The sequence below is a fragment of the Conger conger genome, chromosome 7, assembly GCF_963514075.1.
Source record: "Conger conger chromosome 7, fConCon1.1, whole genome shotgun sequence".
Taxonomy (NCBI): domain Eukaryota; kingdom Metazoa; phylum Chordata; class Actinopteri; order Anguilliformes; family Congridae; genus Conger; species Conger conger.
This window is the reverse complement of record NC_083766.1, coordinates 31,564,415-31,577,533: the sequence shown is the minus strand read 5'-3', so window position 1 is coordinate 31,577,533 and position 13,119 is coordinate 31,564,415. Positions and strand designations below refer to the sequence as shown.

At 40.2% G+C, this 13,119-nt stretch overlaps 1 protein-coding gene across 1 annotated transcript in view; it reads right to left on the bottom strand.

The window, feature by feature from the left end:
• LOC133133085 (reticulon-4 receptor-like 1) overlaps positions 1–7,584 on the bottom strand; it is a 160,701-nt gene extending 153,117 nt beyond the window's left edge. Inside the window, exon 1 of the mRNA XM_061249067.1 lies at positions 6,284–7,584. Within this exon, the coding sequence (XP_061105051.1) occupies positions 6,284–6,335 (52 nt within the window). The 5' untranslated portion in view covers positions 6,336–7,584. The remainder of the gene's footprint in view (positions 1–6,283) is intronic.
• Between the last annotated feature and the right edge of the window lie 5,535 nt (positions 7,585–13,119).

Below are 13,119 nucleotides of genomic sequence, written 5' to 3'. Positions count from 1 at the left end.
CAAATGTAGGATCTAAATGGCAGCAGGACTGTCCAACAAGCCTCTTGCTGCTGCGCATGGGGATGCGTTAACACAGAAAAATGCCAATCATGCCTCGCGATCGCGCCACCAGCCAACTGTCGGCGCTACCTGGCATACCTCTGAGAAATAAGTAGATAATCGTAAATGGGTCCTTCGGTACCGAAATATGTCAAGTAGAAAGTATAAACAATCAACAAGCTAGAGGCATTATCTTGAAAATGTTATGTGTATTTTGGGTTTCTACTGTTAAAGGCATAATGAAAATGTACCATGCTGAAAAAAACAGCTCAAGCTAGGTTTTCAAACAGCTGAGAGACCAGTGGGACCATACTCAACATGATTTGACCAGCTCAAGCTATGTTTTGAAACAGCTGGTAGCTGCTATTTCAAGCTGGATTTTATACCAGGGTAAGCAAGAAAATTGTATACGATGAAACAACAATTGCTATTACTGACCAGAAAGAGGCCTGACATCGAATGCATGAGTAGCACTCAAAACAGAAGACAAACCAGCAATCAATAGCTTCAGCTACTTGTATTCAGATTATTACTGCAGCATGTGACCAGATATTCTGTGTAGAAAATAGCTTGTGCAAGACACATCGGTGGCAAAATCAGTTATTCTGATGTCTGATACAGAAAGCATTGATTTTTCATGCTATTTGACAAAAGCACATTGAGTTGCAGGTGCGTGGAGATCTTATGAGGAAGACTATGGTATGTGTGCTTCCTCCCCTGAGTTCATTGTGGTCCCAGTCCCATCAGTAAAACCCTTTTTTCAATTTTCAAGATGGCTAAACAAATGTAAAAAATCCTTTTCCCAGACATAGTTATGTGTGTATTTATTTACTTCTGGAAGAAACGTTCCATTGTCTTCTACTATCCCAGTAAACTAGTCCGCATGACCCCTATGACAAACATACATAATGGAAGATTCGGAGTGGTGCATACAGCCACATAATGCTCTCTCTCTTTTTGTAACAGAATGCCACTGCTTTCTTTAGGTGGGGGGAAATAAGGGTGTCACCGAACAAGTATAAAATTTGCAGTGTCTCCCGTTTCTGCCTCCCAGCAATCTCAAGCGAATGTCTTCTGGCGCTCTCATAATTACGTTTCCGTAAACACTACACCAGCAGAAGTTTCGCGCTGACAGTTCTGCATAGCGGATTCAATTTCGCATCTCGCTATGTAAGAAATATCTCATGCGAGCCCTCGCTCTCCCGAAGGGCGGACGCGGTGACGAAGGTCACCACAGGTTTTGCAAATACAGCGGGGGGGGGGATGACCCCGCTCTAACGCGAAGCCGGGCGGCTACTGAAGACCTTGGTCCCTGCGTCTCCAGTGTGGTGGGCTCAGCATGGATTTCAGCTGACCCCAAGCTTGACCCGGTTTGGCCCGGAAGACCACAGGGATTCAGGTCTTCACCGCTGAGTACTGCAATGATGCGTTTTTCAGGCACTCACACACAGTGACCAGAGGAAGGCATATCAATGATAGCCTCTCTATCTCTTTGCCTTTAACATTTTTTTGCTGTCAATCTCTCACAAATATGCAAACCCAATATGGTGCACAGGGTGTTCGTATTGATTAAAGACCGTGCCGGAGCAGTCATGCATACATAGGCGCAGACACATGTACACAGACAGGACATGGAAGTAATGACATGCAGACACTTAATGACCCATCAACATAAGCATAATGTTCCTCCAGCCAGCCCACACAGTCCCTCCACGCAGCACTAATACATAACTGGTAAAGATATGCCATTAAAAACACTTTTAACAATTCCTATGTGGGTTGTGAAGTCTTCCAGATGATTGCATCACAGACAGCACATCTCACACACCATATGCTGTCGGGTAGAGCTCCAGGATGCGATCAGGCACACATTGCAGAACACTCAGAAATGCGATGGCCGTCCAAATTCTAGCACTTGGATCATTTGTAAGAACAAATTTTTTTAAAACAAACTAACTTGCAGCTGACTGGGAAAGGAGCAGCCCAAGGTTTGTGCTTTATTTCCCTTAAGACAGTGCAGCTGCAGTCTTTCAAATCCCCTCTGATTGTTATGGTTTTCTCAGCACTTCCCATTAACAAGTTAAAAAGAAAGGGGGGGGGCGGGCGGGTTCAGTGCACTGGCTGGAAATTAGGGGCCAGCAGACTGGATATAAAACCATAGCAGTACACTGCCCTCGTACACTTGCATAGTATTTCAGTCCAGTCGTTCAAGCAAAGAAAAACAAACATCACTTCAGCCACAGCAAGTGAAAATGAGGTTACCAAAGATCCAAGATTGAAATGAGCAGTATGTCAAATGAATGGTGAACGTGCTATGTGCAATCTTTCACGGTACGGTCGAGTGTGTGTCTTTTACTTGGCTGCATTTAGTGCTCGGTCAGTATATTCTGGGAGAACAGGAAATGATGCGGCTTTGTTGAGCGATGTGACTGGAATCAAAGACACACCTCTGACTCATATTAGCCTAATGGACACCGCTGATTGACAGGATATGACATCAGAAATACATTGCTTGGATTTACCGTTAAATATGGAATGTTTTATTTCCAAGCAGGAAACTTATTTTCATATTTTCCTGTTAGTATTCAAAGTACAGTCCAGCATCTTTGGGATGATTACGCATGCATGCACTGATAATACTGGTTCCCTTTATTGATGTGAAAAGAAAGAAGAAACTGTCAGTGATTATTATTTTACTGCTATGTGAGACTCTGCATGCAGTGGACGGCACAGCCAGCATTGCTGACATTGAAAATGCAATGCTGATCAGGCAATGCTGAACCAGTAAGGAGTTTTATACATGACTTAGACTGACAGCTCATTTAAAAACATGTTTTGAGGCATCTAAACAAATGACATTCATCGTGTCTTGAAGACAGCATAACAAATAGCTTGCCTATTGTATGCTACACGCATGGAATTAATCCAAATATACGTTTCATCAGGCATAGATCAATGTATGTTTTGACTTCTACAGCCATACAAATACACAAAGTAAATTTGCAGTGTTAAATAACCTTTAACTATTTATATGAGCCTATTTTATTTGATGTATTTGTTTACTTGTCAAGGGCAATGTGGTCATTTCAGCAGCTGAATATTGTAACAGGTTGAAAACAAGCACTAGATGCACTACATATAGGGCTTCTACCCAGAGCTCATTTGTAACCCCTGTCTGTGATTAAGCTTTTAATAGAGACATAATGCATAATATCACAGTATAATGTACTCTGTAGGGCTGACAGACACTTAACAAAGCTGAACTTTTCTACTGTCCTAATTATAATAGTATTGTGTTTGATTACTTGATTATAGCTACCAGAGTAGCTGCTAATTCTACTTCTTCTCAGGGGCTGAAAATACTGATTCTGTCCTTTATGACCAATTTATTCCATAGAATATTCAGCCAGGAACAGTGGCCAGGTAAGGCAAGCCAATCAAATGTGTGATGTTTTTGTTAATGGTGAAGGTCTTTTTGAATAATTATGTCCCATAATAGAAAATGTAGATGACACACAAATGTAATTCTCGTTTCAGGTAAAATATCCCATTTCTATTTTGGGGAAATCAATAACTGGTCAATAGTTTTCTTGCAACAGATCCCCACTATCTCATCTCCTATCTGTATCAGTCAGGGTAGATATGGATGGAACTAACACAGTCAACTGTTTAAACACTTTAAATACTCAATGTCAATTATGGCAATCTGTGAATGTGAAATCACAAATTAAATTTGCTTCAATTGAGTCTCTTAATCAACATGGGCCACTTCAAATGACTATATTCCTTATATACCGAGCCTCTAATGAATATTGTCAAGCTTACTGCAGAGAAATGGAAAACTGAAAAACCCCATTTCTAAACCCAATACTGAGTCACTTTTATATGTATCAAGATTAACGAGTCTTTATATAAAATGTATCCCAATGGATTGGCAGTCTTTCTGACAGGTGCAAGGCCAAATATGAATAATATAAGAGATAAATGTGCATATCTCTCTTGCATTTGCATATGACTGATTTTATTTGCATCTAACATAACTTAATGACGAGAACCGGCCATTCAGCCCAAATATGGCCGCCATTCGTGTTCAGTTTACCTCTGCACAGCAAAATTTGATCCACACATTTCTATGTCAAGATAAAAAATTAACAAAGCAGTAACAAACTCAGAATGTACTGCATTATATTGTACATTTGTGACCTGTGTGGAAAATATAGAGAATATTAAAGAATATATCTGAATATTTTAAATCAGCAATAATTTGTAAATGTACACATATATTGTGAACTGTTGCAAGTCTGACCTGATCTTAATGATATATTTAATTTTGATATATTGAATACAATTCCATTTTTGTATGGGACAACTTGCATATCTAATTATCTGCATGACAAAATATACTTTACTGCTTAATATGTTGGGGTTACAATATTATGTTCAATTACGTCCAAGCATGATGCTTTAAGCCATGATGACTACCTGCTGGATGTTATTTAGTTCACTATGACTATATCTCTCACTTAAAGGTAACCTGATAGTTTACTGATATAGATTACTGAGCGCAATTGTGATCAAAATATCAAAAAGCATTTATTTTACCCTTTTTGTCTGTGATTAGGAAGGCACAAATCCAAAGCAACAAAAATGTGCAGCTTTTTTCAATAAAATGCTAGAAAGCTATTGACAGTCAAATTTAGATTTTTAATCCAATTAAGAAAAAAGATTTGAAGATTATCAATATTGGACAGTATTGAACAGTATCACTGGGTCACCCTCGCATTTTATAAGTGAGAAAATCTGACAGAGTCCGGTCATTTTAACAGACTCAGTCTTCTAAGCAGCTGTGAATGTATCATGGTATCCTTGCAGTAGATTGTTATTTGTATCTATGCCTACAATGTCTAACTGATAAAATTATACTTCTTCCCCGCAGTCCCCTTTTATCAAGTTACCCTTTTCACTCGGGGTATGGCAGTGTCAGGCTGTCATCCTTGAAGGGGTGCAGTAACTATTTTTGCCACTAGAGGTCAAGGTTAAATAAAAGGGGTGAAGGTCTGCAATCTACGATTGAACTTGTATCGTTTACTTTGGTATCAGAAAATGGTCACGAAATGTCTGCTTCCATGCTCTGTGCTTTTTGAATTCATGATGAGACATGCAGATTTTAGCGAATCAAATGGCAACCCGAGGACTTCAATCCAAATGAGACTCATGTTCTATGGAACATAAAAGGCAATAAACAAGTGGCAGTATGCAGTAATTGTCATGGTTCTGATATAGTTTATAAATCGAGTATTAGGCAGGCTATCCAAAATGTCATGTAATGAGTTTACCTTTCACCTTGCAGCCATTTTGGAGAAGAACTGGTCCGTAGCTAATGATATGTAATATAATAAAATAAACATAATAAAATATATAATGAAAAATATAATTCAACGAAATGAGGTATCAAGTAATTTGCACTAATTTTACAACATTACTACTACTAATAACAACAATTTTTCCACCTACTAAAAACATGTTTTCATCTGCGTAAATTGATCTTAATTGCATACTTAATTCTAACCGTATTTTGTTCCCAGGCACCTTGACCTTATTATGATGACAACAACAAGAGGAAAACGCTTTAGCTCTGATAAATAAATCAAAAATGTCTGTAAATATCCGTTGTATTCAGACTTTTATACAACCTCTTCCTCTTTTTCTATACACTCTTCTTCCTTCTGGCCGCCCACTCCCTTGTGTATAGAAATACACTCCCTTGGAGCGTGTTCCTCGCGCCTGTCCCGCTCCATCCCCTCGCGAAGTTACGGTTAAGTATACATGGACTACAGTGCGTAATCTTGATAAGCAATATCGGCCAAAAATACATTGATAAACTGCAGTGCGGCACCAGGCGTATATTTTTAAGAATAATATTACGTGATATGGATAAATATTTTATTCGTGTGGATGAAGTGCTTCGTTGAACAATCCTAAGCGTAAAACAACCAACGACCAAAGCGCATAACATTTCACTAACCCATAAAAACAGCACTGCCGACTTTTATTTATTGAATGCTTTAATTTAATTTCCAAGTATCCTATATCTCAGCTCAGCTGCTGCGATAAGGGGTAGCATCTTGAACCTGTCATCGTGATAAGAAATCCTTCTTCTTCTTTTTTTCTTTAGCCAAAGTACAAACGTTGACGGTACTACACTTTAAAGCGTAATTATTTAATACAGACGTTTCTCACTTACCTCGTTTAAACATGTTGAAGATGTATTTCTTCTGTCGTGCTCTGACGGTCATAAAATCTAGTATTCCTGTTAAAGCGTGCGTCTCATTTTTTATGGGGCTGGTATAATTCCCCGTATTAATTCAGGCAATTGTCTTTATTTTATTCTTGTGCTCTCCGACTTGATTCCCTTTGAGACTATTGTTGTTTTGAAGATACTGACTGGTTGCATATTACAATGCAAGTCCACGAAGTCCCGGGCCTAAAATAAAATCCAAGAATCCGAATGTATTCCCAAAGGAACGACTGGAGGCATTAACGTCTATTTTCTGAACCTTTGGGTTAGCTTTATCCCGCTAAGAAAGAAAATGCATACACACTCTCACACACGCGCGTGCCGTTGTCTTTTCATGGAAGCATCTTGCTGTTCCGCTCAATCCAAACTGACCCACATTGCCCACCATCCGGTTCTTGGCATAGCAACTAAATCAGAAAATACTCCTCAATTAGGTTTTCGGTTAGTGAAATCCACGACATGTTCACTGAAATCGCTAGCGCTTTTTAGGATGCAGATTATTTCAAATCAAGTGAGTATAACAGCGCAGGAGTTTATAACATTGATTTAAATGCAACGAGACTGTCAGTAGTAATGAAAATAAGCGTACACAAATCCTTCCGTGTTCAAATTCCCATCTGTCGTAAACTGGTCAAATTATCTCTTCCTTGAAGATTGGCTGTATTTATCATCCCCATATCTCCAGGATACGCATTGTTTACTGAAGGATACTTATGTTCTTTAGCTTATAAAAACAAGCGGGTGCCAGCACAACTATGAGGAATCAGAAACGTCAATAAGTAGTCTGGATCGTTCTCGGTTTTCCGTCTCCTTAATTCTGCGTGCTTCCAGGCAACACTTCTGTCATTTCGTGATTTTGTGGAGTGACGACGGTAACTGGAGTGAAGCAGGAATGTTGCTTTCGCTGTGTTTGCTTCTGTCTCTCTTCCCCCTCCGTCTACGGGTCTTCGCACCTCTCTGTTTTGACTGATACAAGGGTAGAAACGGTAGCCTACCTGGCTTCCGCTTTACTGGAGGTCCGATGATTATAAAAATGGACAATGGGACTGCCTACTGGATGTTCTCGCTGGGTTAACCAACATTAGTTTTTGCTGGTTCTCCGAGATGTCACTATCGTCTTAGTCCCTTCGGCTTTTCGACAGTTAGCTGAACTTGTTTGTTTGACAGTGTCTGTTCGTATTGGCTATTGGCTTCTGGCTGAGTTGAATTAGAATTCCTGTAAGAGCAAATAATCAAAATGACCAGGCGGCGCTCAGCTAGCCCTCAGAGAGATCCTTTAGCGATCAATCCTGTCACGTTTGTTTTCATTGTTGCCGTTTATTAACAGACAGCCTACAGAATCATAATAAATCAACGAGGGAAACAGCCAATTAGAAGTGCTGGCTTCAGTCATTCCAGCTCCAATATGAAAAAGAAAACGACTGTGATATTAAAATGAGCCTATAAGAAAAAGCTTTCTATTTTCTTTTCGTATGAGTTCAAATACCAACCAACTGCTGTCCCAACTACAGTGCCAACTGCAGCATCTCTCTCTCTCTCTCTCTCTCTCTCTCTCTCTCTCTCTCTCTCTCGTGACTACAGCTACTGCGTTTAAGGTGCTCCGTGTTGTTCGGCTACTGCTGTTGGCTACAGTTATCCGTATTTGACAGTATAATCTGATATTTTTCACAATCATTTTTATCTTAAAATGACAGCCTATTGTGGATGATACCTTTAAAGTAGTAGTAGTGTATTCTTGTAATTGCACATTCTTGTATGCCTACGTATTCAGTATTTATGTAGCCAGTAAGGGAGTTCCGGGATGGTTGGCGCACTTTTCACTATTTGCCGTATTTCATTGCTGTAATTTGAGTTAGAATACGAACCAGTAGCAAATGAAGGCGTAATGTCTCAGTTATAAATACATGCCTGTTAATGTCCACAAATGTTTAGCAAAATTACGTGACTAATGATTAAATTAATGTTGCGCACTTGTGCCAACCGTCTCCAACACTGGTTTGTTTGGCACACGTTATGGGGTTGGTCGGCACAATGAAGCCATTAAACAATTTTCAACATGATTCAAATAATAGCCAGAAATACTCAGTATGGTAATATAAATGTAATATACATATACTATTTAAAATTCATAATACATATAATGTAAAATAGATTTGAAACAAAATATTGTTCACCAGTTCCTCAGTAGAAATGCCACACCTATAGGCTTACTATTCTCTCCTCTTTTTTCCATTCTCTTTCCTGTGTGTTTGTGTGTGTGTGTGTGTTTCTTTATGGATGTGTGTGTGTGTGTTTCTTTATTGGTGTGTGTGTGTTTCTTTATGGATGTGTGTGTGTATGTGTGCGTGCGTGTGTTTCTTTATGGATGTGTGTGCGTGTTTCTTTATGGATGTGTGTGCGTGTTTCTTTATAGATGTGTGTGTGTGTGTTTCTTTATGGATGTGTGTGTGTGCGTGTGTGTGTTTCTTTATGGATCTGTGTGTGTGTGTTTCTTTATGGATGTGTGTGTGTGTGTGTGTGTGTGTGTTTCTTTATGGGTGTGTGTGTGTGTTTCTTTATGGATGTGTGTGTGTATGTGTGCGTGCGTGCATGCGTGTGTTTCTTTATGGATGTGTGTGTGTGTTTCTTTATGGATGTGTGTGTGTGCATGCGTGTGTGTGTTTCTTTATGGATGTGTGTGTGTGTGTTTCTTTATGGGTTTGTGTGTGTGTGTTTCTTTATGGATGTGTGTGTGTGTGTGTGTTTCTTTATGGATGTGTGTGTAAACCTGTGTGCAAGATCAGGCCTATGGACTTTGTGTCTGTGTCCATGTGTGCTTTTGTGTCTGTGCGTGACTGACGGGACTGTAACCACAATATTGTGCTCAGAGCCCCACTCACAACACACAGGCACATGGATTTGTATTGAATTATATTTAATCATGTTTAATATATGAATAATGCATGTGCAACTAACTCCACTCACATTGGGACCCTCCTCTGTGAAACTATGTTCTTACCCGGCTACAACATCAGTCATCACAGACTTCCAAATCTCTAGCTGATTTGTATCTCGACTAACTGGAAGTAAGGCATTTTTAATGTCTCCATCTAACACAGTTTTATGATATGTTTAGTGTGAAGACCATTTATCTTTTACTTTTGATGCTACAAAACTGAAATGCTTACCTTACAAAAAAGTTAATGATTTTTCTGATGTTTTTACATGAAAAATTAGTGCAGTTTAAGAAAGTTCAAGAAAACAAACATTTTGATTTTACATTTTTGTGTCTGTGACTTTCAAAGGACCAGAAAATAGCTGTGTTCCAACCAATCCGTGAGCCAACCAGTCCCAGTCTCCCCTACACATTTGAGAAAGAAGTTCAGTGACCACGACAGACAGATTGCCAGATTGTGACTAACATGGTATGTCAATTTTTAAAATGATATTTTGCGACAGTACAAAGGTATATTTTGGTTCCACTGGGCCCTACTGTTCTTATACAGTAGGGTGCAAAAATGTTGGCATCCCTGGTTTAAATGTCTGTTGCAATCTGTGTGATCAAAAGCAAACCTGAGTTCTAAATAGTACAGAGATAACATTACAGACCTTTCTGCAAATTTTTATGTAAGATTGCTTTTTATTTTTGCAAAAGTTTGGGAACCCTTTTGGATTGTTCTTTGTTACTTTAAAAAAAGATGATTACTAAGGCCCAGACCCAGGTGATTTACTCTTTAGGGCTTCAATGAGTCAAGGTGAATATAATTTTTACCCACTACTGTAAATCTCTGTTTGAACTCAGTATGCAGTTCTAAAGAAACATCTGACAAGAAACCCTGCAAGAATCCACGCAACCAGCCACCTCCTACAATTTGGGAGTAGCGGGGTCAGTAACAATTTAGTTTTAATCCCAGCCACAGAGAGGATAAGCGATTTTTTCCTTTTGCAATCTGGGCCAGTCCCTGCAGGGGAGTTATTGATAGAAGGAGTGGTGCTGCTGAAACCCCAGCCACGGCCCATGATAGGTTTCTTCTGCAGTTTTATCTCCTCCGTTCAGATGGCGACTGACCTAAACGCTGTGACAGATTTATCAGTTGGAGAATCTTTATGTACTCACCTATAAACGCAGCATAACCCCGCCTCTCCATCCTCGACCATTAAGGCTCTTCTTGTACTCTTTTTCTCTTGTCATTTTCTCCTGACTTTCTTTATTCATTCCATACTTTTCTGTTCAATGGCATTAAAAATATATATATAATTCTGTGTCTCAGTAAATGTTGATCCGGATTACAAACACCAGATAGACATTTATTTTGTGCGATTTTCGATCCATGATATTTTTTGTTGATTTTCGATCCAAGAAGTCGGATCTGCCGACTTAAAACTGCCGGATTTATGATACAGTGTTTGTGATTTAATGACAGTTTTTTAAAAGATGTTGAATAATGTGAAATGCGAAATTCTGTTATGAACGTGCATAAGGTCCCATTATATAAAGGGCATGTGCATGTGTGTGTATGTGTGTGTGTGTGTGTGTAGAGGGGAAAGTAGGATTTACATGTTCATCTGTATGCTATGCTCGATTCAGCATGTTGGGGAAAGCCTGTATTAGAATTATGTATTTACATTTGAACTTTCGCCTATAGTAGTAGCCTGGAAGGGTGAATATCCCACAGTAAAATGTCAGTTGTTAATTATTGTGTGATGCATATATACATACTGTACATGTATGGAATTAAAATATACTGTCATTTAAGTTGAACTTAGATTCAAGAGTGCTTTCATTTCTACAGCCATACAAATGCAGAGCAAAAAATTGTATTAGCACTGGTTTATGAGTGCAACAATGATTAGATGTACTCTATCAGAGTTTAAATGTGCTTTAGAGTTGATTTAACACAGAATATTTTGCTGTGAGGGTCTCATACACTCAGTGAGCACTTTATTAGGTGGACCTGTACACCAGCTTGTGAATGCAATATTTAATCATCCAATCATGTGGCAGCAACTAAATGCATTAAAGGCATGGAGACATGATCAAGAGGTTCAGCTGTTTTTCAGACCAAATGTCAGAATGGGGAAGAAATGTGATCTATGTGACTTTGACTGTGGAATGATTGTTGGTGCAGTGAGCAGTAGTTTGTAGGCAAAGACACCTTGTTATTGAGAGACGTCAGAGGAGAAGGGGGACAGGCTACAGCAGCAGAAGACCAATAAGTCTAAAACACAGTTCTAATGAATACCTAATTAAGTGCTCACTTGGTGTATATGCTGGCACAGTCCTTTTTTCGGGGGGAATCTGCTGCTCCACTCTTGGGAACTACTGTAAGTTTAATAGCAGGCCTGTTGAAGAAAGGGAGCAGGGGAAGAATGATGGTGTGCCTGGGAGATTTATACTTGACCACAGCACAGTGGAGTGAACTGACCAACATTCCAAAAAAAGGTTTTGTTTATGTTGGTTGGGGGGTTAAGAACTGATCGGGCCAAAGGGAGGGCCAAAGAGTTATTTTTTTTTTACCACAGTCCAGAAAAACTAAACTCTTGTATAGAGAGGATGTTGGGGGGAAAGTCAGACGTAAAAGTGGTTGTTTAAAAGCTGGACAGTTGAAGAGAAAGGGAGAGCCAAGGAGATTAATAAGGGAAAGGATGGAAAAGACAAGAAACCCAGACAGAGTGCAGAGAGGAGCAAATAAAGGAGGAGGGGAGGTCCCGGGGGAGCGCAGACACAGTAATTAGTGCAGGTGGACAGGTGATGGATGAAGGGGTCAGAGAGGCAGACAGAGCTGCCCCATGCTGTACTGTGTGCCACAGTGTGGCTCCATCAACAAGCACAGAGACACAGCCTCCACCTCATCTCCCATGGGCTGGGGGGTAGGGGGGGAATCGCTGCCAATTAGTCTCCATAACGACTGTCGCCATGGCGAACTGAACCCTGGGAGAAGAGGTGATGTACGGGCGATGATCATGCGATCCTCTAGTGGCCCCCAACTGCGTATCGCAAGCACGTTAGCGAAAACAGCTAACGCGTTGACTTATCTGCGTTGCATGTGTCTTGTTGCTATGTGTTTACCTCCGCCGTCAGTTAGTGGGATTTCCCTGAGCCCTCTCACTAGGACGTCTGCCCAGGCCAAACGCAGTGAAGGGATAGGCTGAGATTGAAAACGAGGGGACTGACTGCAACTCAGACTGTTGTTTCTGAATAGGCATAAGGCTTAAGATGAGCGTAGCACCAACTTTGGCAGAGCACACAGAACCTGGAGGCGAGTGATGTGACAGAGGCGGTGGATAGTGGACAGAAGCTTGCGCCATCACTCATCCTGGCCACCTATCAGAGCCCAACAGCATTTTACACAACGGATGTTATATCAGTCAATCAAAGGTTGTATAATCCCACCATGACCGCAGGTATTTTACAGGTCCTTTTAAGGTCATCTTGTAAAAAAATCTGAGCCCTGCTGCAATGGTGCCCATCTCAAAATGAGTTATGTCTTCTTTGTATTAATCTGTCATACCCACATACACATCAGCTATTCTCAGTCTCAGTGCACAGTCAAATTTTCAGTGTTAATTCAGCAATACTGATATAATGTTTGTGAGTCCCCGATATGGCTCAAATGTGTTTTATCAGAGTAAAATAGGGGCGGCCTGTAGCGTAGTGGGGTTAAGGTACATTACTGGGACCCACAAGTTCAGTGGTTCAATCCCCAGTGTAGCCACAATAAGATCCACACAGCCATTGGGCCCTTGAGCAAGGCCCTTAACCCTGCATTGCTCCAGGGGAGGATTGTCTCCTGCTTAGTCTA